This window comes from Sapajus apella, unplaced genomic scaffold (genome assembly GCF_009761245.1).
Source record: "Sapajus apella isolate SASKATOON/1434 unplaced genomic scaffold, GSC_monkey_1.0 scaffold18, whole genome shotgun sequence".
Lineage (NCBI taxonomy): Eukaryota > Metazoa > Chordata > Mammalia > Primates > Cebidae > Sapajus > Sapajus apella.
In genome coordinates this window covers 5,072,353-5,094,699 of record NW_022436958.1, presented here as the reverse complement: position 1 = coordinate 5,094,699, position 22,347 = coordinate 5,072,353, and the positions used below count along the sequence as shown (strand labels likewise).

General features: G+C 34.5%; 1 protein-coding gene across 2 annotated transcripts in view; it reads left to right on the top strand.

Moving 5' to 3' along the window:
• The window catches only part of LRP1B (LDL receptor related protein 1B), a 1,894,725-nt gene that overhangs the window by 1,170,916 nt on the left and 701,462 nt on the right, over positions 1 to 22,347 (top strand). For both annotated transcript variants that reach the window (XM_032286208.1, XM_032286207.1), the window contains exons 19-20: positions 18,814 to 18,894; positions 20,317 to 20,484. In XM_032286208.1, coding sequence (XP_032142099.1) covers positions 18,814 to 18,894; positions 20,317 to 20,484 — 249 coding nt within the window. The remainder of the gene's footprint in view (positions 1 to 18,813; positions 18,895 to 20,316; positions 20,485 to 22,347) is intronic.

The following is a 22,347-nucleotide window of genomic DNA, read 5'->3' as shown; positions in this document are numbered from 1 at the left end:
TTTGATGGAATCTTTTCTATAATTTGAGCAGACTTGAGGTGAATGAAGTCGAGACCCTCTGTACTCTGCCAGGAAGGCATTCATGGTCTAACTTCTGTGCGTGGTCTGGGGCCAGCCTCTTCTTCAGAGAAGAAGCTACAAAACACTGTAGCTTAAACATTATAGGGTTTAAAGTTTTAAAACACTATAAAACCCTAACTACTTCTAAAGTTTTAAAACAGTGTAGTGTTTTATTGATGTGTTCTCTAAATATTTTTTATAATATTTTTTTTTATAAGATGAGTCCATATTAGACCTACTCTGGTGTTTTTAGCCTCTGTGTTCTAGATGCTGGGTCTCAAGAAAAGACAAAAAGGAAGTTTCTTCTCTCAGAGGTTGGGGTAATTGTCATGGTGTGCAAAACGTCAATAAGGATGTGACACTTCTACCTGATGTGCTTATATGTGAATTTTCTAACGATTGCTACATTCTTTTGAATGAATAATGTATATGATTCCTCTGCTTTTGTATATATAAACTCTTATATATAAGTATGCAGTCCCTATCGGTTCTGAAACTCTAAGTTCAGGTCATGCCCATTCTCTATTTCTATTACTATTTTTTAAACAATGATGTAGATACATTTAGCTAAAGAAAGTCAGATAACACATAGGTGCTTACAATAAAAAATAGTAGTAATTATACTTCGCCTATTGTACTGTTACCAGTAGCAAGTATTTTTAATTCTTAGCCAAGTTTCCTGGTTATTACCTCTACTTTTTTATAAAATAATATGCCATGATTTTAAAAAATTATACTCATCTCGACTTCCTTTTGACTAGGATATATTTAAGTTAACATTTTGAAAGTTTTAAAGTATAAGTAAAGAAATGTACTATACAACCTTGTAGAAAATAATATTGTATTGTGATAACAATAATGTAAGTATGCTTACCTCATGGTATAATTAAAAGCCATGATACTACATTGAGAAAATGGGGGAAAAAAATTTTTTTTACCAAAAAAAGTAAAATTTCTCATTTTTAATAAAGATAGGAAGTGATATATAACTACCAAAAATTATGGAAATATTGCTTGTAAGTATTTTGGTAACTATTTCTTTTAAAATATTTGTGTGTGGAAGAATATATGTCAATCATTTGAGTTTTCATTATGTTCAAATAAAGGATGATTTTGATTTTATTTAATTGTGGTAAGAGAATAAGTCTGTGTAATATTTTTTCTTTGGAAGCAATTGGGACTGCTTTGTAGCCTACAAAATGATTGCTTTTATAGAATTCCTTTGTGAACACAAGAAGAATGTATATATTTTTAAATGTGATAGCAATAAATTTCTTTTAAAATAGGAAGATAGATTGATGGGTTGATAGGTGGTCCTGATCAAGCCTATTAATTTTGTTGTTACTATCCTATATATCCTTATTGATATTTTGCCTGCCTAAGGATAATGTAAAAATGTAAAGGCAATTTTCCTGAAATGCATTTTCTTGTTTATATGTAAATTGGCAAGCATAAAATCTATCTCACAGTGTTGTCATGAGGATTAAATAGAAAAGACAAAACCACCAAATACAGTGTTTGGATAGGTAATTGTATCATTCTCCTTTTGGTTAGTTAGTAGTACTACTCACTCCTTTGTTCTTTAATTCCATTAGTAGGCTAACATCAGGCTGTTCTTATTCTGCAAGATCATTAAAAATAATTGATCTGCAAGATCAATTAAATATCATGTAATTTTGCATTAAAGACTTTATAATGATTTGCAATTCTGAATCTCGCTAAAACTTTTAAATAGATTTTTGAATATTGTTGATAGTATCAGATGTGTATAATTTCATACATAATCATATATTGGAGTTCAATAAAATATTTGGACATCACTGGCATCTTACTGACTTTTGGAGGTGAGTGCTCACAAATAAGGACAAGTACCTATAACTATAAATGTGCACTGGTAAACATGTGTGAGCTATCATGCCTTGCCCCTGAATTTAACCCCTATAATTCTCATGGGTCCCCTTTCATTGAGTGCATGCTTCTTTTTTTTTTAATGTTCTTCCTGTTTAGTGATTTTTATGTTTTCTGTGTCAGGAAACATTTTTAAAATGTGCTAGTTTTAGTGACATCTAATGCTGCACACTTAATTGCACTGATTTCTCATTTGCAATCAGGGTCTGGCAATGTGAAGCTCACTGATGATTTGATCTCTTGGAAACTTTTATGTTGGTTTTTTACCTGTTGGGAAAAAGCTCTGTAACTAGAAGAAGCAAGAGTGAGTTCTTAGAAACCATTTATATTCATATCTTGATTCAGTATTAATATAATAGCCAAAGCTGTGTATTTTGAGTAATATCGAAGTTAAGTCTGATCCATTTGAAATGTTATTTGCTTCTTGTTTCCTGAGTGATTTGACTTCCTTTTATAAAAAGAAAAGGCAATTGCCTGGGTAGCCTAAGCATAGTCAAGATATCAAAAGTATAAATCAACATCAGTCACAGAGCTAGCAACAAGGAATCTCAAGGTGTATTATTTTCACTGAAAAGTTAATATATATATAAGCAAATTGATTAAAACTTACTCATTTTAATAATAGGCTTGTTTTTTGTTTGTTTGTTTGTTTGTTTTGAGATGGGGTTTCACTCTTGTTGCCCAGGCTGGAGTGCAGTGGCGTGCTCTTGGCTCACCACAACCTCCGCCTCCCGGATTCAAGCCATTCTCCTACCTCAGCCTCCCGAGTAGCTGGGATTACAGACACCAGCTACCACGCCCAGCTAATTTTTGTATTTTTAGTAGAGACAGGGTTTCACCATGTTGGTCAGGCTGATCTCGAACTCCTGACCTTGTGATCCGCCCATCCACCCATCTAGGCCTCCCAAAGTGCTGGGATTACAGGTGTGAGCCATCGCGCTCGGCCAGGCTAGTTTAAATGCAGCAAAAATGAAACTGAAAGAAAAGTATCCCAGGCAACCTCCCTACTACTTCAGGGCTCTGACATGCCCATTGCTTGTGCTTATGTACTGCTGTAGTGAATAACTGCAGTCCATGAATGAGAATGAGAGAAAAACAATGAAATGCCACATAACATAATGTTGCATTTAAAAAATTTCTGTAATTTAAAAAGGTTGTCACTATGAAATATAATTTGTCTTACTCCTTTTCTCTTGGAAGTTGTAGTGCTATAAGCACACTAAAAAAAAAAGACTTAAATTTTCTGAAATAAAGTCTTAAAACACAGAGAAAAATTAATTTACTTGAGATACCACATATATTTTGAGTTTTAATCTAAATTATAAGTAATCATTGGTGATTTTTATCTGTCACAGTTTATTCAACATTTCTAAGTAAAGTTATTACTTTCTTAATTATTCCATGGGATAAAAAAATCTAAATTCATTGTTTAATTATTAACTTTAAGATTAAGTTAAACATAAATAACTTTAGGATTAAACAAATTAAACTGAACATTTTAGTAGTAATTATTTTAATTGCCAGGGAGCATTATCATTGTTAGATATGAGTTTATTCTTTGAAGTGGAAGATTTTTCTGTTGTCCTAAAACATATTAAAAAAACAGAAAATGCAACTTGAATCTCCTATTCAGTTTCTCAGTCAACTAGTTTCTTCCTATAAATATTTATGTATGTATGTATGTTCAATTTTTTCCCTCTTATCAAAAGATTACCACCAATATAACTCTCTTTTAATCCTGTATCTCTCATTAGCAATCACATTAATTCTTACATTCTTCACATTGAGATTTCTTGGGAAAGTTGCATATAACTTTATGTATTCATCTTCCACTCAGTCTACTAAGACTGGAAATCTATTTTCCCCTTAACCACTCCACCAAAACTGTCTTTGACAAGCTCAACAGACTTAAAAAAAAAAAATCTGGGGGGAAGGGGGCTAGGGGAGGGGTAGCATTAGGAGAAATACCTAATATAGATGGGTGCAGCAAACTACCATGGCATAGGTATACCTATATAACAAACTTGCATGTTCTTGTATGTATCCCAGAACTTAATGTGTATATATATAAAATCTGAGTAGCATACTTCAGTTTGTATATACTTATTGGAGCCGCCCTTAACCCTGCTGCCTTCTTCTTCAGGCACTTCTCTTGCCTTCAGTGACCGATATTTCTTGATTTCCCTCTAACATTTTTCTGATTCCTCTGTCTCTATCTAACCCTTATATATTCGTTCACCATTTCCTTTGAGAGTGTGGGTAAATTATTTTCTAAAATGCTGTCACTTCTTTTTTTTTTTTTGGTGGGGTGGTGGGTAAAATTTTTACTCCAGGTTCAACATTTAAATTTTTTGCAGGTTAATTCAGGTTTTATACGTTTGTTCTTGCAATTCTGATGTTTCACTACAGTGTTTCTATATGTGAATTTCTTTTTACTTATTTCAAAATAGATTTTGCTACCTGAATCTAAAGTCATGTCTCCTTAAATTCTGGGACATTGTAAGAAATTCTCTCTTTAAATACTGCTTGCTCTCTTCATTTTCTCTTCTCCCTGTTTTTGCAACTATTAGCTTGTTAAATTCTGTCCGTCATGATTTCTCTTTATATTATTCTTAAATTGAGCTGCAACCATGGCAGTTTCTTCTTATCTTCCAGTTTAGTAATTCTCTCTTCAGGTGTACTAATTTGTAGTTTAACTTCTCCATGCTGTTTGTAATTCTAAGACTATGGTTTTCATTTCTGAATGTCCTATTTGGTTGCTTTTCAAACTTGCCTATTTTTTCTCAGTATGTCTTCTTACATGGTTTTTATTTTTGTCCTTTTAAATACATTTTTACTTACTTTTTTATAATGCCTATCAGATTTCAATCTATAGCCTCTACAGATACAGATTTTTTATATATATCTAAAGATATTCTGGGTCTAATCCTGTTGTTTGTTAGGTCTGCTGAATTTCACTCACCAGATTTTAATTTTTTTTTTTTTTCTAATTCTTCTTCTTCTTTTTTTTTTTTAATTTGATTTTTTGTCCCTTGTAGAAACTTTCTGAAGATTTTCTTGGGGTGATGTCTTCCCTGAACACCCTGTCATACCTCTGAAATATTATTACATGGTCTGGATTAATTTTTACCTGAATTTTTCAACTTGGGATTTCTGAATTACAGAAAGTAGAACTTGTGATTGAATATAGCCTTGTGATTATATATTGTCGAGTGGACTTTTTTCCCCACTCAGTCTAGGCTGAGATATCTCTTTCTACTAGGAGGATATATTATCTAATTCACCCTTGTACTTAGAGTTTAGTCTTTGAGGGTCCTAGCTTATGTTGGCATCTTTTGTAGAAATAGAGAGTCATCACTTGTCCCAAGTTGACATTAAAACCCAGGCATCTAGATAGATTACAGAACCAGCTTTCTTTTACTGCCTTTGGAGGCAAAATTACACATGCTTATACATAGACAATGTTGTTATTAATTGCTCATTCACAATTCTAGCTTTTAGCACCCATTTTATTTATAGACTGAAAATTTTTGTTATTTGTACGCATTCACCTATATATTGAAACATTTGGTTTTTATTTTATCTAACATTCCTGATTGTCTGCCATATTGCCAGAAGTATTCAATACTTTTCCTATCACTTTTTTCAGCCTCATTCTATATACACTTCTTAGGTGTTCCCTTTGACTTTCTAATACTTTGTCATTTAAATAGTGATCATTTGTAAGCCTGTCTTGCAAGCCTATGTCACCACTTCTATCTGATATCCTATTATAACCATTCTAAAATTCTTTCATTTTCTCAAACATTTTATATACTCTCACTTCTGGGCCTTCATGAATCTGACTCTTTCCTTGGAACATAGTAAAATCACAGCATTCCCTCTTGTTCACGTGTTTTAACTCAAACACATTATTTATATCAGCTTTTATAGCTCTTCCTCTGGGACATAATATTTAAACACCTGACATTAGTTTGGCCACTCCTGCTGTGTACTGTAATAACACATTACACTGCCTATAAAATAGCATTTATCAGATATTTATTAAAATCACTTAATTGTATTCCAGATGTCTTCCCTAGTAGATTGTAAGCACTCTGAAAAATGATAATATTTAATTTTACATTCCCAGTGCCTAGCACTCTTTCATACATTCACTTATTCATCTACTCTAGGTAATATATTTCTAAGGCCTAGAACTCTATCTGATATAAAGTTCTCAGTTAAATACCCTGAACCAATAAAACTTTAGAGCAATTTTTTTCTTCCATTTTGCAAATCACAGTACTCTGTTCAGAGATGTTAGGTAACTACCCAATATCACACATTGATTGGTGACATAGCCAGGATTTGAGCCCATGTTTACCTACCTGCAAAGCCTATGTATTTTGTGTGTGGCATTATACATGGTATATAAAATGAGATTTTTATGTGACAGCAATGAAAAAGTGGCAAAATGATGACAATATGTAGTACTCTACTCCCATGTAATCTCCAAAATGCATTTACTCTATTGGATCATTTGAAGTCTGTCCCACATAGGTACCAATTCTTGGAAACCACAACTATTGTCAATATCTAGAAATGTAATTTATTTGATCAGTGAATCTAGTCCTGTAATATGTGTAATTTTTAAAAGGATTACTTTTCTGCTGGGTGCTGTGGCTCATGCATGTAATCCGAGCACTTTGGGAAGCCGAAACAGGCGGATCACAAGGTCGGGAGTTCAAGACCAGCCTGACCAACATGGTGAAACCCCATTTCTATTAAAATTACAAAGATTAGCCAGGTTTGTGGTGGGCACCTGTAATCCCAGCTAATCAGGAGGCTGAGGCAAGAGAATTGCTTAAACCTGGGAGGTGGAGGTTGCAGTAAGCCAAAATTGCACCACTGCACTCCAGCCTGGGCAACAGAGCAAGACTCAGTCTCAAAAAAAAAAAGAAAAGCACCACTTTTTATAACAATATTTAATTATATACCTTAGGGGAGATAAAAATTAGAATTGGAGTTTAAATCTTAGACATAAACTACAGAATGAAGAATTAAATTTTTAATTCTTTCCTAAATCTTTCTAAGCTATAAATACTCTTTTTAAATTGTTAGTATAATCAGCATTGTATAGTAAAAAAAAATGTATTTTGGCATTAATCAGAGTGTTGTATTAAATTTTACTGCCACTTGCTATTTATGTGATATGGCCTTAGGCAAGTTATACTATTTTCTTCTGCAAATTGGTGTTAGGGATAACAATGGCAGGGATATTGTAAAGGGTGTTGGTAATACATATGCAGCTAGCCTAGTATCATATATTCACAAAATAATAGGGAATGTGACTATTATTGTCTCCTTCAAGCGAAGATAACACTTTCCTAACCCTCGACTCCTGCAGTATTCTTATCTTGTCATTCATTTTAACTTGAATCTTCTAGGAACTTTCCACATTGTCAAGGTTAAATTTGTCTATATAGAACATGTGTTACATGATCTCAAACAAACCTATGACAACTGTGTTTTGAGACTTCATTAACAAATTACTTTAAAATATTATTTTGGGGGCAAGAAGGAGGAATAAGTAGGAAAATTCCTAGGTTAGAGACAGGAAAGAAGCCTAAATTAGATTTAAAATCTACCTCCCTGGGGAACATTCCTCTATGCTTTGTATACTAGATAAATATAAGTACCATACCAATCATGATTACCCTTGAGAGAAAGACAATTGTAGCCATTTACATAATAGCTTACATATAACCTGACAATAAATTTTAAGTGAAACATATAATAGGTAATTTGAGTATACTACCTGTAATAATGGAAGATTTTTAACAGTCCATTAATCCATATTAAATATTCTATGAGTTTGAAGTATCTACAGAAATAAATATAGTTTTCTTTTCCTCTCTATAATTATAACACAATGAAATATAAGCCACTTTGGTTCATAATTTTTCTCTTTTTCAGAGTTAATCAGGTAATTCTTGCAAGTGTCCTGCAATTTGTATCTAAAGTCAAAGAATTTTAATGCAAAATCAAGAAAGAAAAATTATGTGTAATATTTAAATCTTTGTCAAATATAATAATTCATAATGACATTTTAACAGAGCAAATATCCAGAACTAAACTGATATATTCAGATGCTATTTTCAACTTTTAAATTAACACTAATATGAAAGAACAGAAAGAATGTTAAAATTAAGAGGTTTTTAAAGCACAATAATAAATTATTGTGATTTATTATAATGCTGTAATAGCCCCAGGAGTTATTCAAGTGGTGAACCCTACTTTTTGCTTCATTAAATGTTTTCAGGGTATCATGCATTTCTGGATGACATCTCTTCTGACTTCTTGATCTCTAGGACTTATAGGACCCAAGAGATTAGAGTATAAACCAGAAGTCCAAAACCAGACAGGCCGAGTGATTTACTGAGTCACACTATTTTGAGAATGAAATGTTAATAACTTTACTCCTGTACATGTCTCTTTTCAAATACTAACTTTATTCTGTTTAGTGATTTGCCTTCAGCCTGATTCTAGTTCCCATTGTCTTTATCTACAGTAGTTTTTCTCCATAAGCTAAGTTGGACTATAAGGTTGATGAGAGATGATGTAACTAGCATTTTAAAAATTAATCATATATGATATATAATTGTTTAGGCACATGTGTACATTCTATGTGTTTATGTATATTTTATTCAGTGTGAGCAGAAGATGAATGTCTCTCATTTTCTTAGAGGTTGATGTACTGGATATTAGATTTTTAAATTTAGCTTGAGAATTTTTTTTATCTATTGAGAGCTAATTTTCACTTTACTTTTTACTGTTTTTTAGTATCAAAATCTAACAGTTGAAAATAATTTTAAAATTGACATGAAGAATTTCCCAACCAATAAAGTATCATCAAGTTTCAAAAGTTCTCAGATACTTAGGATGATTTATTCTTTCTTAGCAAAACTTAGAATATAGATTAATATGCTCCAAAGTTCAAAGAAGAGAGGTAAAAAATTTGAATGAAGTTATTATAGAGCCAAAAAAGATGTAATGCTGTTTTTAAATATTGGATCTCATCATATTTGAGTTCATATTTTATCATTCACTTATTTGAACCAAAGCTTGAATTGATCCTTTGTTTAAATCCTCTGATTCTTGTCTACATTACATCTTCTACACTACAGTGTATCCACTAAACAGTTGACTCTCTAAGGAAAAACGCATATTTTGGACAACTTTTGTGTTGATTCTTGAAATATAAACATATGTTCTCACTAGCTCGTTAGGTAATAAAAGAAACTTCATTAGAACGATTCACTAAATTATGTCTTTAGGCATTTTCACTTTTCTTTCTAGTGCTTCCCCTTATGTGACAGAATATTTGTTGGGTTTCTACAGGATAGCTTTTGATATGAATATTTGCCTCCTTTCTACATCTTTTTTTAAATCACGTTTAGGCTCTGTTGATGTTGTCTAGGTTTTAAAAAGTTAAATTTATCTTAAAATTCATATTTTAAGATGTGACTTTGGTAATCATGAAACTTAATACAAATCTGGTAAGTTTTAGAATAATTTTCATTTAAATGCCAATACCTTAGATAAATGTACTTAGATGTAAACTTGCACAAGTAAATTGCCTTTTAAATAGTAAAGAAATAGGTAATCAAGAAAGTCAAAATCCATCAGATCTGGTATAAATCTTACATAAATAACATAAACTTTCCCTTTATGTTATTTGTGAAGAAGTATCAATTTATTTCATCACTGGACAAGTTACCAATATAAAAGATGAGCTACCAGCTGAAGACCGTTCACTGGCTATCTCTGCTGGTGTCCTTGGCTGACTCTCTTTTCCCAGCTCTGCTATATGTTAGAGAGAATACTTGCATACCCAAAGTTGATTTGCTGTTTTACCACTTTAAGAATGGAGGTGATTATTCTAGCCTCTCATTTTAATTTCAGACATTCCTTTTAGGATAATACAAACGATAAGCCTTTACACTGCCAGGCAAAATTAATTTGCTCCTTCTTGTTACTATTAATTCTATCTACTTGTAATTTGCCAGGAACTTTACTAATATAAAATTTAACTAAAAAATATCGTAGCTTTTATGGTAAAAATACAAACCATTCTAGCGGAGTTACAGTAATATCACTTGAAATTATTTCCTAAAGTTACTACCACCAATGTGTTTCGTTGGTTAAAGTACTGAGAAAATACTTAGTGACCTAATTTTTTACATAACTAACTACCTAGAGTGCTATGTGAAATCCTCAACTCTTAGTAGGAAATTATCAGGAATAGACCTAAAAATGTGTGACATAAATGACTAGGTAAACCTTGGTACAATTTGCCCCATTAAAATAAATAAAAAGTTGATAGTGTTATATATTTTTAAAATAAGATTTAAAAAATTGAAATGATAGAAATTTTCAGCATTGTTCATTTAAATGTCCTGATTCTTGTCTACTGTACATCTTCTACACTGCAGTACACCCATTAAACAGTTGTCTATCTAAGGAAAAAAGTGTATTTTGGACAACTTCTGTGTTGATTCTTGAAATATAGACATTAAGTTCCCGCTATCTTGTTAGGTAACAAACAGAATAAACTTATGAAGGAATGGCTGGTATGGACAAAATCTTGTTAACTGAATCCTAAAATAGTGGAAGTATTTAGAGACACATTTCTGATAAACACAAGAATGTACTCTTTTGCATAATGAAACAATGTATGAGAAATGTTAACCCTTATGCTTAATATATGCTAACAATATAAGGAGAGTAAAGTAACAGTTTAGGTACATTCATGGATGTTAAGGGAAAAGGAGATAGGAAATTGGTGATAGAGTACGATCGAAAGAGTGCTGGATGGGGAACTTAATGAACTGAATTCTAGGACTTGTTTTTCCTTAAGGAGATACATGTATCATTAGAAAAGCCTAATTTCTCTGAGTTTCAATTGCCTTACGGTTAAAATGATTGGACATAATTTGTCCATTTTTTAAGCAGAGTAATATATTTTTATTATTTACATTTTTTTCCAAAATAAAAATGCTCAAAACTACAAAATTGAAATGATCGATTAATAAGTAATACGTGAACAGATTTGGCTGAAGGAGTTTGAGCAGCCAAAGTACAGCTTGTTCAGCCATCAGCTATTCTTGGCAGCCCTGAGAAAATGCAGAGAATACAATTTGAAACTGTTTACAAATATTCTCTTCATTGCCTTTTATCAAATATATTCTATGATTCTATGTCAATTGTCTTAAATGGAAAAAGAAATATTTGTCACAAAATGTAATTGGCTTCCTCTGTCAAAGGAACAAGTAAATAATATGAACCACTGATCTATTTCAGTATATCCATTTTTTTCCCTGCTTTTATAAAATTAAACTGATAGTTTCTTATTTCTTCTTTTTCTTTTTTAATATCTATTAAATGAGCTCTTGTGTGTGAAGATTTGTGATGCTATTCGTATTCTCCTGAGAGCTTAAAGGCCTGGTACTGAGCAACTTGAATAAACTCTAGGTTAATATTTTCTCCATATATGAATTAGAGAAAATAAAATGTGTCTCCTGGGACATATTAGGAAGCAATTCCAAATTCCTTGGATAAACTGTTCAGCAATTGTATTTTTCTCTGACTATTATTACCCCTTTTATTTGGCCATTCACCTGGATTATCAGATTTTATTATGACAACATTGTCTTTTGGGTTTATTGGTACTTCAAGTTAGCTAATAATCTCTCTTGCAAACTCTTTTTCTTTTTTTTTTTTTCTTTTTCCCATTTATTTATTTTATTTCATTTTAGGTTTTGGGGTACATGTGAAGAACATGCAAGATTGTTGCATAGGTACACACCTGGCAGTGTGATTTGCTGCCTTCCTCCCCATCACCTACATCTGGCATCTCTCCCCATGCTCTCTCTCCCCAGCTCCCCACCACCCACCACCCCTACCCTATTTCCCCCCAACTGACCGCAATGTGTAGTGCTCCCCTCCCTGTGTCCATGTGTTCTCATTGTTCAACACCCGCCTATGAGTGAGAACATGTGGTGTTTGATCTTCTGCTCTTCTGTCAGTTTGCTGAGAATGATGGTTTCCGGGTTCATCCATGTCCCTACAAAGGACCCAAACTCATCGTTTTTGATGGCTGCGTAATATTGTATGGTGTATATGTGCTACATTTTCCCTATCCAGTCTATCGTCAATGGGCATTTGGGTTGGTTCCAGGTCTTTGCTATTGTAAACAGTGCTGCAATGAACATTCGTGTGCATGTGTCCTTATAGTAGAACGATTTGTAATCCTTTGGATACATACCCAGTAATGGGCTTGCTGGGTCAAATGGAATTTCTATTTCTAGGTCCTTGAGGAATCGCCACACTGTCTTCCACAATGGTTGAACTAATTTACACTCTCACCAACAGTGCAGTAGTGTTCCTATTTCTCCACATCCTCTCCAGCATCTGTTGTCTCCAGATTTTTTAATGATCGCCATTCTAACTGGCGTGAGATGGTATCTCAGTGTAGTTTTGATTTGCATTTCTCTGATGACCAGTGATGATGAGCATTTTTTCGTATGTTTGTTGGCCTCATGTATGTCTTCTTTTGTAAAGTGTCTGTTCATATCCTTTGCACACTTTTGAATGAGCTTGTTTTTTTCTTGTAAATCTGTTTTAGCTCTTTGTAAATTCTGGATATCAGCCCTTTGTCAGATGGGTAAACTGCAAAAATTTTTTCCCAATCTGTTGGTTGCCGATTCACTCTCATGACTGTTTCTTTTGCTGTGCAGAAGCTGTGGAGTTTGATTAGGTCCCATTTGTCTATTTTGGCTTTTGTTACCAGTGCTTTTGGTGTTTTGGTCATGAAGTCCTTGCCTACACCTATGTCCTGAATGGTTTTGCCTAGATTTTCTTCTAGGGTTTTTATGGTGTTAGGTCTTATGTTTAAGTCTTTAATCCATCTGGAGTTAATTTTAGTGTAAGGTGTCAGGAAGGGGTCCAGTTTCTGCTTTCTGCACGTGGCAAGCCAGCTTTCCCAACACCACTTATTGAACAGGGAATCCTTTCCCCATTGCTTGTTTTTGTCTGGTTTGTCAAAGATCAGATGGTTGTAGATATGTTGTGTTGCCTCCGAGAACTCTGTTCTGTTCCATTGATCTATATCTCTGTTTTGGTACCAGTACCACGCTGTTTTGATTACTGTAGCCTTGTAGTATAGTTTGAAGTCCGATAGTGTGATGCCTCCTGCTTTGTTCTTTTTGCTTAGAATTGACTTGGCTATGCGGGCTCTCTTTTGGTACCATATGAAGTTTAAGGTGGTTTTTTCCAGTTCTGTGAAGAAGGTCATTGGTAGCTTGATGGGGATAGCATTGAATCTGTAAATTACTTTGGGCAGTATGGCCATTTTCACGATATTGATTCTTCCTAACCATGAACATGGAATGTTTATGTCCTCTCTTATTTCGTTGAGCAGTGGCTTGTAGTTCTCCTTGAAGAGGTCCTTTATGTTCCTTGTTAGTTGTATTCCTAGGTATTTTATTCTCTTTGTGGCAATTGTGAATGGAAATTTGTTCTTGATTTGGCTCTCTTTAAGTCTGTTATTGGTGTATAGGAATGCATGTGATTTTTGCACATTGATTTTGTATCCTGAGACTTTGCTGAACTTGCTTATCAGTTTCAGGAGATTTCGGGCTGAGATGATGGGGCCTTCTAGATATACAATCATGTCGTCTGCAAATAGAGACAATTTGACTTCCTCCTTTCCTATTTGAATGCCCTTTATTTCTTTTTCTTGCCTGATTACTCTGGCTAGATCTTCTAGAACTATATTGAATAGGAGTGGTGAGAGAGGGCATCCTTGTCTGGTGCCACATTTCAAGGGGAATGCTTCCAGTTTTTGCCCGTTCAGTATGATATTGGCTGTTGGTTTGTCATAAATTCCTTTTATTATTTTGAGATGCGTTCCGTCAATACCTAGCTTATTGAGGGTTTTTAGCATAAAGGGCTGTTGAATTTTGTCAAAGGCCTTCTCTGTATCAATTGAGATAATCACGTGGTTTTTGTCTTTGGTTCTGATTATGTGGTGAATTACGTTTATAGACTTGCATATGTTGAACCAGCCTTGCATCCCCAGGATGAAGCCTACTTGATCATGGTGGATAAGCTTTTTGATGTGCTGTTGCAGTCGGCTTGTCAGTATTTTATTGAAGATTTTGGCATCTATGTTCATCATGGATATTGGCCTGAAATTTTCTTTTCTTGTTGAGTCTCTGCCGGGTTTTGGAATCAGGATGATATTGGTCTCATAAAATGATTTGGGAAGAGTTCCCTCTTTTTGTATTGTTTGGAATAGTTTCAGAAGGAATGATACCAGCTCCTCTTTGTATGTGTGGTACAATTCGGCTGTGAACCTGTCTGGACCTGGGCTTTTTTTGGGTGGTAAGCTTTTAATTGCTGCCTCAACTTCAGACCTTGTTATGGGTCTGTTCAGGGTTTCGGCTTCTTCCTGGTTTAAGCTTGGGAGGATGCAAGTGTGCAGGAATTTATCCATTTCTTCCAGGTTTACTAGTTTATGTGCATAGAGTTGTTTGCAATAATCTCTGATGATGGTTTGAATTTCTGTGGAATCTGTGGTGATATCCCCTTTATTGTTTTTTATGGCATCAATTTGGTTATTCTCTCTTTTCTTTTTTATTAATCTGGCTAGTGGTCTGTCTATTTTGTTGATCTTTTCAAAAAACCAGCTCCTGGATTTATTGATTTTTTGAAGGGTTTTTTGTGTCTCTATCTCCTTCAGTTCTGCTCTGATCTTAGCTATTTCTTGTCTTCTGCTAGACTTTGAGTTTTCTTGATCTTGCTCCTCTTTCAGTTTTGACGAAAGGGTGTCAACTTTTGATTTCTCCTTGCTTCTCATGTGGGCAGTTATTGCTATATATTTTCCTCTAGAGACTGCTTTAAATGTGTCCCAGAGATTCTGATATGTTGTGTCTTCATTCTTGTTGGTTTCGAAGAACATCTTTATTTCTGTCTTCATTTCATTGTTTATCCAGTCAACATTCAAGAGCAAGTTGTTCAGTTTCCATGAAGCTGTGCAGTTCTGGGTTAGTTTTTGAATTCTGAGTTCTAACTTGATTGCACTGTGGTCTGAGAGACTGTTTGTTACGATTTCCGTTATTTTGCATTTGCTGAGGAGTGATTTACTCCCAATTATGTGGTCAATTTTAGAGTAGGTGTGATGTGGTGCTGAGAAGAATGTATATTCTGTGGATTTGGGGTGGAGAGTTCTGTAAATGTCTATTAAGTTTGCTTGGTCCAGGTCTGAGTTCAAGTCCTGGATATCCTTGTTAATTTTCTGTCTGGTTGATCTGTCTAATGTTGACAACGGGTTGTTAAAGTCTCCCACTATAATTGTGTGGGAGTCTAAGTCTCTTTGTAAGTCATTAAGAACTTGCCTTATGTATTTGGGTGCTATTGTATTGGGTGCGTATATATTTAGGATCGTTAGCTCTTCTTGTTGCATTGACCCTTTTACCATTATGTAATGTCCTTCTTTGTCTCTTTTGATCTTTGTTGCTTTAAAGTCTAATTTATCAGAGATGAGAATTGCAACTCCTGCTTTTTTTTGCTCTCCATTTGCTTGGTAAATCTTCCTCCATCCCTTTATTTTGAGCCTTTGTGTATCCTTGCATGTGAGATGGGTTTCCTGGATATAGCACACGGATGGGTTTTGGGTTTTTATCCAATTTGCCAGTCTGTGTCTTTTGATTGGGGCATTTAGTCCACTTACATTTAGGGATAATATTGTTATGTGTGAATTTGATACTGCCATTTTGGTGCTAGCTGGCTGTTTTGCCCATTAGTTGATGCAGATTCTTCATTGTGTTGATTCTCTTTACCATTTGGCATGTTTTTGGAGTGGCTGGTACTAGTTGTTCCTTTATATGTGTAGAGCCTTTTTTTTTTTTTTTAAGAATTCAGAGAAATATTTTATCAATGACTGATTTTTGTGGGGTGTTATTGATTTTTTTTTTTTTTTATGAAATGTCTTTTTTTTGAGGAAGAAAAAGAGAAAGAAAGAAAGAATTAAAAAAGAAAAAAGAAAAAAAAAGAATAAAGGAAAGGAAGAAAGAGGAAGAGGAAGAGGGAGAGAGAACAGGGGTGTTGCTTTATTGCCCAGGCTAAAATGCAGTCTAAAAATGGGTATGCCTGTAATTATGTTTAATAATAGAGACATAAAATAAATAAATAAATAAAATAAAATAAGGGAAGAAAATAATTAACAAGCAGCCAACCAATATTTCATTTAAACCTGTAAATACATGTGATGTAGTACTGATAAGAGTGTATATTTTGTGTATTTAAAGTGGAGAGTTCTATGAATGTTAATTAAGTCTACTTGTTCTGGATCTGATTTCAAGTCCTGAATATCGATGTTAACTTTCTGTCTCATTGATCTGTAAGTCTCCCCCTATTATTATGTGGGAGTCCAAGTCTCTTTATAAGTCTTATATATCTGGGTATTTTTATATTGGGTGCATATATATTTAGGATCTTTAGCTCTTCTTGTTACATTGATTCTTTTATCTTTATGTAATATCCTTCTTTGCTTCTTTTGATCTTTGTTGCTTTGAAGTCTATTTTATCAGCAAAAATTGCAACTCCTGCTTTCTATATATTTATTTTTGCTCTCCATTTATTTTTTTCTCCATCCCTTTGTTTTGAGTCTTTTTGTATCCTTGCATGTAAGATGGATCTGGATGTAGCATACCAATGGGTCTTGGCTTTTTTTTGCCTGTCTGTGTCTTTGGATTGGGGGATTTAGTCGATTTAAATTTAGAATTAATAACAATATATATGAGTTTGATGCTGTCATTTAATGTTGGCTGGCTGTTTTGCCCATTAATTGATGCAATTTCTTAATTATGTTGATGTTCTTTATTTTTTGGCATTTTCTAGAAAGGTTGATACTGGTTGTTCCTTTCTATTTGTAGTGGTTCTTTCAGAAGCTCTTGTAAAGCAGGCCTGGTGGTGATGAAATCTCTGAGTGCTTGCTTGTTCACAAAAGATTTTATTTTTCCTTCGCTTATGAATCTTAGTTTGGCAGGATGTAAAATTCTGGGTTGAAAGTTCTTTTCTTTAAGGATGTTGAATATTGGCCCCCACTCTCTTCTGTCTTGTAGGGTTTCTGCTGAGAGATCTGCTGTGAGTCTGATGGGCTTCCCTTTATGGGTAACCTGGCCTTTCTCTCCAGCTGCCCTCAGTATTTTCTCTTTCATTTCAACCCTGGTGAATCTGGCAATTATGTGCCTTGAGGTTGGTCTTCTTGAGGAATATCTTTGTGGTGTTCTCTGTATTACCTGGAGTTGAATATTGTCCTGCCTTGCTAGGCTGGGAAAGTTTTCCTGAATAATATCCTGAAGCGTATTTTCCAGCTTGGATTGCTTCTCTTCGTCACATTCAGGTACACCTATCAAACGTAGATTAGGTCTTTTCACATGGTCCCATATTCCTTGGAGACTTTGCTCGTTCTTTTTTATCCTTTTTTCTCTAATCTTGTCTTTTTGTTTTATTTCATGAAGTTGGTCTTCGACCTCTAATATCTTTTCTTCTGCTTGATCAATTCGGCTGTTAAAACTTGTGCATAGTTCGCGAATTTCTCGTGTTGTATTTTTCAGCTCCATTAATTCACTTATATTCCTCTCTAAATTGTGTGTTATTTTTAACATTTCGTCAAACCTTTTTTCAAAGTTCTTAGTTTCTTTGCATTGGGTTAGAACAAGCTCTTTTAATTCCCAGAAGTTTCTTGTCATCCACTTTTTAAAGCCAGCTTCTGCTAATGGAACACAGTCTTTTCCATCAGGCCTTGTTCTGTTGCTGATGAGGAACTGTGATCCCCTGTACAGGGAGAGGCGTTCTGAGTTTGGGTATTCTCAGCCTTTTTAGGCTGTTTTCTTCCCTTCTTTATAGATTTATCCATCTGTGGTCTTTATAATTACCGTCTTTATAGTTGGGTTTCTGAATGAACGCCCAACTTGTTGATTCCTGGTGCTAGAACCTGAGCAACCCACTGTGACGGTCAAAACAGCGGCTTTAAGATTGATGGTGCTTTTCTGACTCTGCACCAAGAACTGCAACTCCAAGGCAGTGGCAAAACCGCATCACCGGCCTCAAAAGTCGCGCTGGCGACACGTGGGGCTCCTCTGCTGGGAATCTCCTGGTGCGTGAGCAGCAAAAATTGATCTGAAAGTGTGGCGTCCTCTCGTTCTCTGCGCTTTCAGTGGGAGCTACAATCCCGAGCTGCTAGTGATCAACCATCTTGGATCTCTCTCTCAGTTGATATTGAGAGATATTGACTTACCTGACTGATTTTATTGCATTTATGTTTTGTTTAGCTTTCACCTTATAATGTTAACATCTTTCAGAGGCAGAGTGAGATCTGACTTTCCTTCTTTGGCTCTCTGAATTCAGAAAAGGTCTTCCTCTATTAAAGCATAAACATATTACTTTGCATCTCCACAGTGTGTAGCTTCATTAGTTGTTATCTACTGAATGAAGGTTGTGTCCCTTGGCATATGGAGTTGACATCTATTCATTTTTCTAATATATAATGAATCCAAATGATCCTCCATCAAGTAATTCTCCTAGGCTTTCAGTCACTGGAAAGTACTCATTTAAAAGATATTAAAAGTATGTGTCCTCAAGAAGTTATAGTCACTGTATTTGTTTATCTGCCATGTCCTCTGTGTCTTTGTAGAGAACAGGGAAAGAATTCTGATCACATTAGCAAATGATATAAATTAAGTCATGTACAGTCAATAACATATTTTCTTTTGGACATTTTTATATCTTTCACAGAATTCCCAACTTGTGAGCCACTAACACAATTTGTATGCAAAAGTGGAAGATGCATTAGCAGCAAATGGCACTGCGACTCTGGCAAGTACCAAATGCTCACTGTATAGCACTGATTTGACTGTGGGCCTGGAAGTCTGGACTGCCGGGCTTCCTTCAGAGGTAGTTTGTAGGGGAAGCTTCCAGAGCCAAGAAAAATGGCTAAGACAAGTGGTGAGCGGGCAGCTGGCACATCACTGGGAATTAGCATTAAACAAAATGGAGCTCAATATTTGCCCCATGGCTCTGTGATAGAGATTTGCTTTTCAAATGTTATGTTGGACATAGTCTAAGTCTACAAACGTGTAGTACAGTGAACTATTGAGGAAATAGCCTGGACAGTTCAGGTTCCCTCAAGCACTTACATAACCTCAGGAGGAGAAGCTTATACATTAGTATGGAATTTTCCAGATTGTCTCAACTCTGTCAGTTTCCTCTTATGTTCATATGGTATTTTTTCTTATACTAAATTATATTACTATGCTAAATTATGCCAAATACAGGTAAATGAATTATATAAGAATTAATGCATTCCCAGTCATTTAATCTGATGTACTTTTACTTCGCATTTATCTTCCCTCCCTCCTGAAAAGGTTGTTCATAAAGAATATAAATGATTTCTAATGATACTGTACAATAGTTTCCAAGTATAAATATATACAGAGGAGCCAAGGGAGGAGGGGTACACAGTGGGTTCTCATGGTGGAGAATGGGGGAAAAAGGGAGGATATTAAAGATAGAATTATAAACACTGGGGCATGAAAATTATGGGGCATAAGTAATAATCTTTTATAATGATTATATTATTGATTGTATCATTTCACAAAATTCCTGCAGTCACAATTGCCTCCTTGTTTCATGGTGCATAGATGCATTCAGTCAATGGTTAGTTATTTCTGTGTGAGAAAATAAGCTTCAAAATTCAAAGTCAAGGATTTTTTTCTCTCAGTTTAGCAGTTGATATTAAATCAGAGGAGAAGCAATGTGATGATGAAAATAATTCTTTCACTAAACAGTGAAATCTTGAGAAATCTTGTTCCACCGATTGAATTATCATTCATTTTTCAAAAACGAAACAAACTTTATATATATATATTAAAAAAAAAATGGACTGGGTCCTGTGGCTCACATCTGTAATCCCAGCATTTTGGGAGGCTGAGGCAGATGGATTGCTGGAGGCCAAGAGTTTGATACCAGCCTGGCCAACACATGGCAAAAACCCTGTACCTACTAAAAATATATACATAAGACAAAGTAGTCGGGCATGGTGGCATGTGTATGTGTTCCCAGTTGCTTGGGAGGATAAGGCGGGAGAATCACTTGAGCCCCAGGAGTCAAGATTTTGCCTCTACACTCCAGGCTGGGTGACAGGGCAAGATTCTGCCTCAAAAAAAAAAGTGAGATTGTAAGAAAAATTTTTTCTCCGTGGATCAGGTTTCATGGCCTCATGTTGATGTTCCTTTCCAGATGACGACTGTGGGGACGGGAGTGATGAGGTGGGCTGTGGTCGCTCTTGCTTTGATAATCAGTTCAGATGTTCCAGTGGCAGATGCATCCCAGGCCATTGGGCCTGTGATGGTGACAACGACTGTGGTGACTTCAGTGATGAAGCCCAAATCAATTGTACCAAAGAAGGTTAGTAATTTTGTAAGTTAATGAAATCTCATTTTAAAAGTTGATGTATAGTAATACTTAGAATATTACAGAGAGAATATTATATAACAAATAAATTACTTATTAGGCAAAAATACACATGTGGAACTGTGTACAATCATTTGCTATCTCTTTACTTTCCCTCTTTTCTTTTTTCCTTTGGTTTCTCACCTCAATACCTCCTTATTCCTTCATTCCTTCGGTGGTCTTTGTTTTCTACATTTACTTGATGCTTTACCTACTACTCTTTATATCATCTAAACCCTAACGCCATTTCAACAGGGAAAAAGAAAAAAACAAGAAAGGAATAATTTTACTTTTATTTCATACAAAATTTGTTTACAAGAAGTTTGAAATAATCCCTGATTAAATGGGGATGTATTTCCAACTGATTGACTTTCTAGAGTACAAGCTAAGAAAGGAAGGAGATCATGACCGTGGCTCTCAGCATATCCATGGGGATAATAACCCTGTTGTTTGCATGGCATATTTTGCAAAATTTGATCATTCATAGAGCATATTAATAATTTAAAACTAATGTTGGAAATATCACAGAAAAAAATCGTTAGACTGTCAAGCAATCACGCAATCAGTACCATTTTAATAGAAATGTTTTTCTGCTAAGAGCTATAAGATATTATTTATTCTTTCATTTATCTCACAAATATTGATGGAGGACTAAAGAATAAATAAAAGGATGAAAACATATGGCACCTGCTCAGTTTAAATATCAGTGCAAACAAACAAGCAACAAAATATTTAATGAGGAGGGGTAGGGAAATCATATACTCTCTAAACATAAGAAGGCATTTTCAAAGTGTTTTACACTGAGATATGTTTCTCTTCTGCAATATTTGTCAAGTAATAAGATAGGCAGTTTCTAAATTGTTTTCTCTCACATGATTCCTTTTGTCTTTTGTTTCTGCTCTCTCTCTTTAAACTGTAATTTCTTGAAACAGTGGTTATTAAATTATCTATGTAATACTAGGTTCTCTAAGAAGCAGCCCAGCTGTTTTGTGGATTCTCCAAGTGATGTATTAAAAGACATATTGTTTGATTTTTTATTTTTCCTGGATAACCTGGATTACAAGAGTCATAGCAATGATCCAAATACAGCTACACAATGACCAATAGACCATGAGATAGTGAAACACAGGTTCTCACAGTTAATGGTCTTGACATGATTCATGTCTTTCCCTTGCAGTGGACATAGTAGAAATTATAGAGAAAACAGAAATGAAGAAATTATTTGTGACATCTTATAAGATTTAACATGAGCATATTTGAATTGAATTTTGTTTCAAAAACAGAAGAATAAATTATCGATAAAGCTATCATTTAACGTTATCCCTCATTCTCCATTATGTAATAAGTTCAAGTGCTCACTCTCCTCTCTTTACCTCTATCTCATTATTGTGTTAATTTCTCTCTATATTTAGTTGTTCTCTAAGTGTATATGAGCTAGAACTTTTTGCATATTATTAATACTGATTGAAAAAGGAAAAAGTGTATGTAAAGTTTTTTCCCCCTTTTTTGACTAAAATTTGAGGCATTCATCTAGGAGTGATTGACATTTCATCACTACATAACACTTTAAATGTAAACTGCATTTTTCCTTCCTCACAGATGTCTTTTAAGGCTCCTCATGGGGTGTGCATCTGTGGTCTGCTAACACTGCCCCACAACGTGCTGTGAAAGATAAATTGCCCTAAAGTTAATTTATTGTTATCTCAGATGTGAGATCACATCTCTCTCTTGTATGTATGTTTATCACTAACTTAAAACAATCATTACATATGAAATTTTTAAAAGATTGCTTTTCCCTCATGAATGTCCAGATTTAGT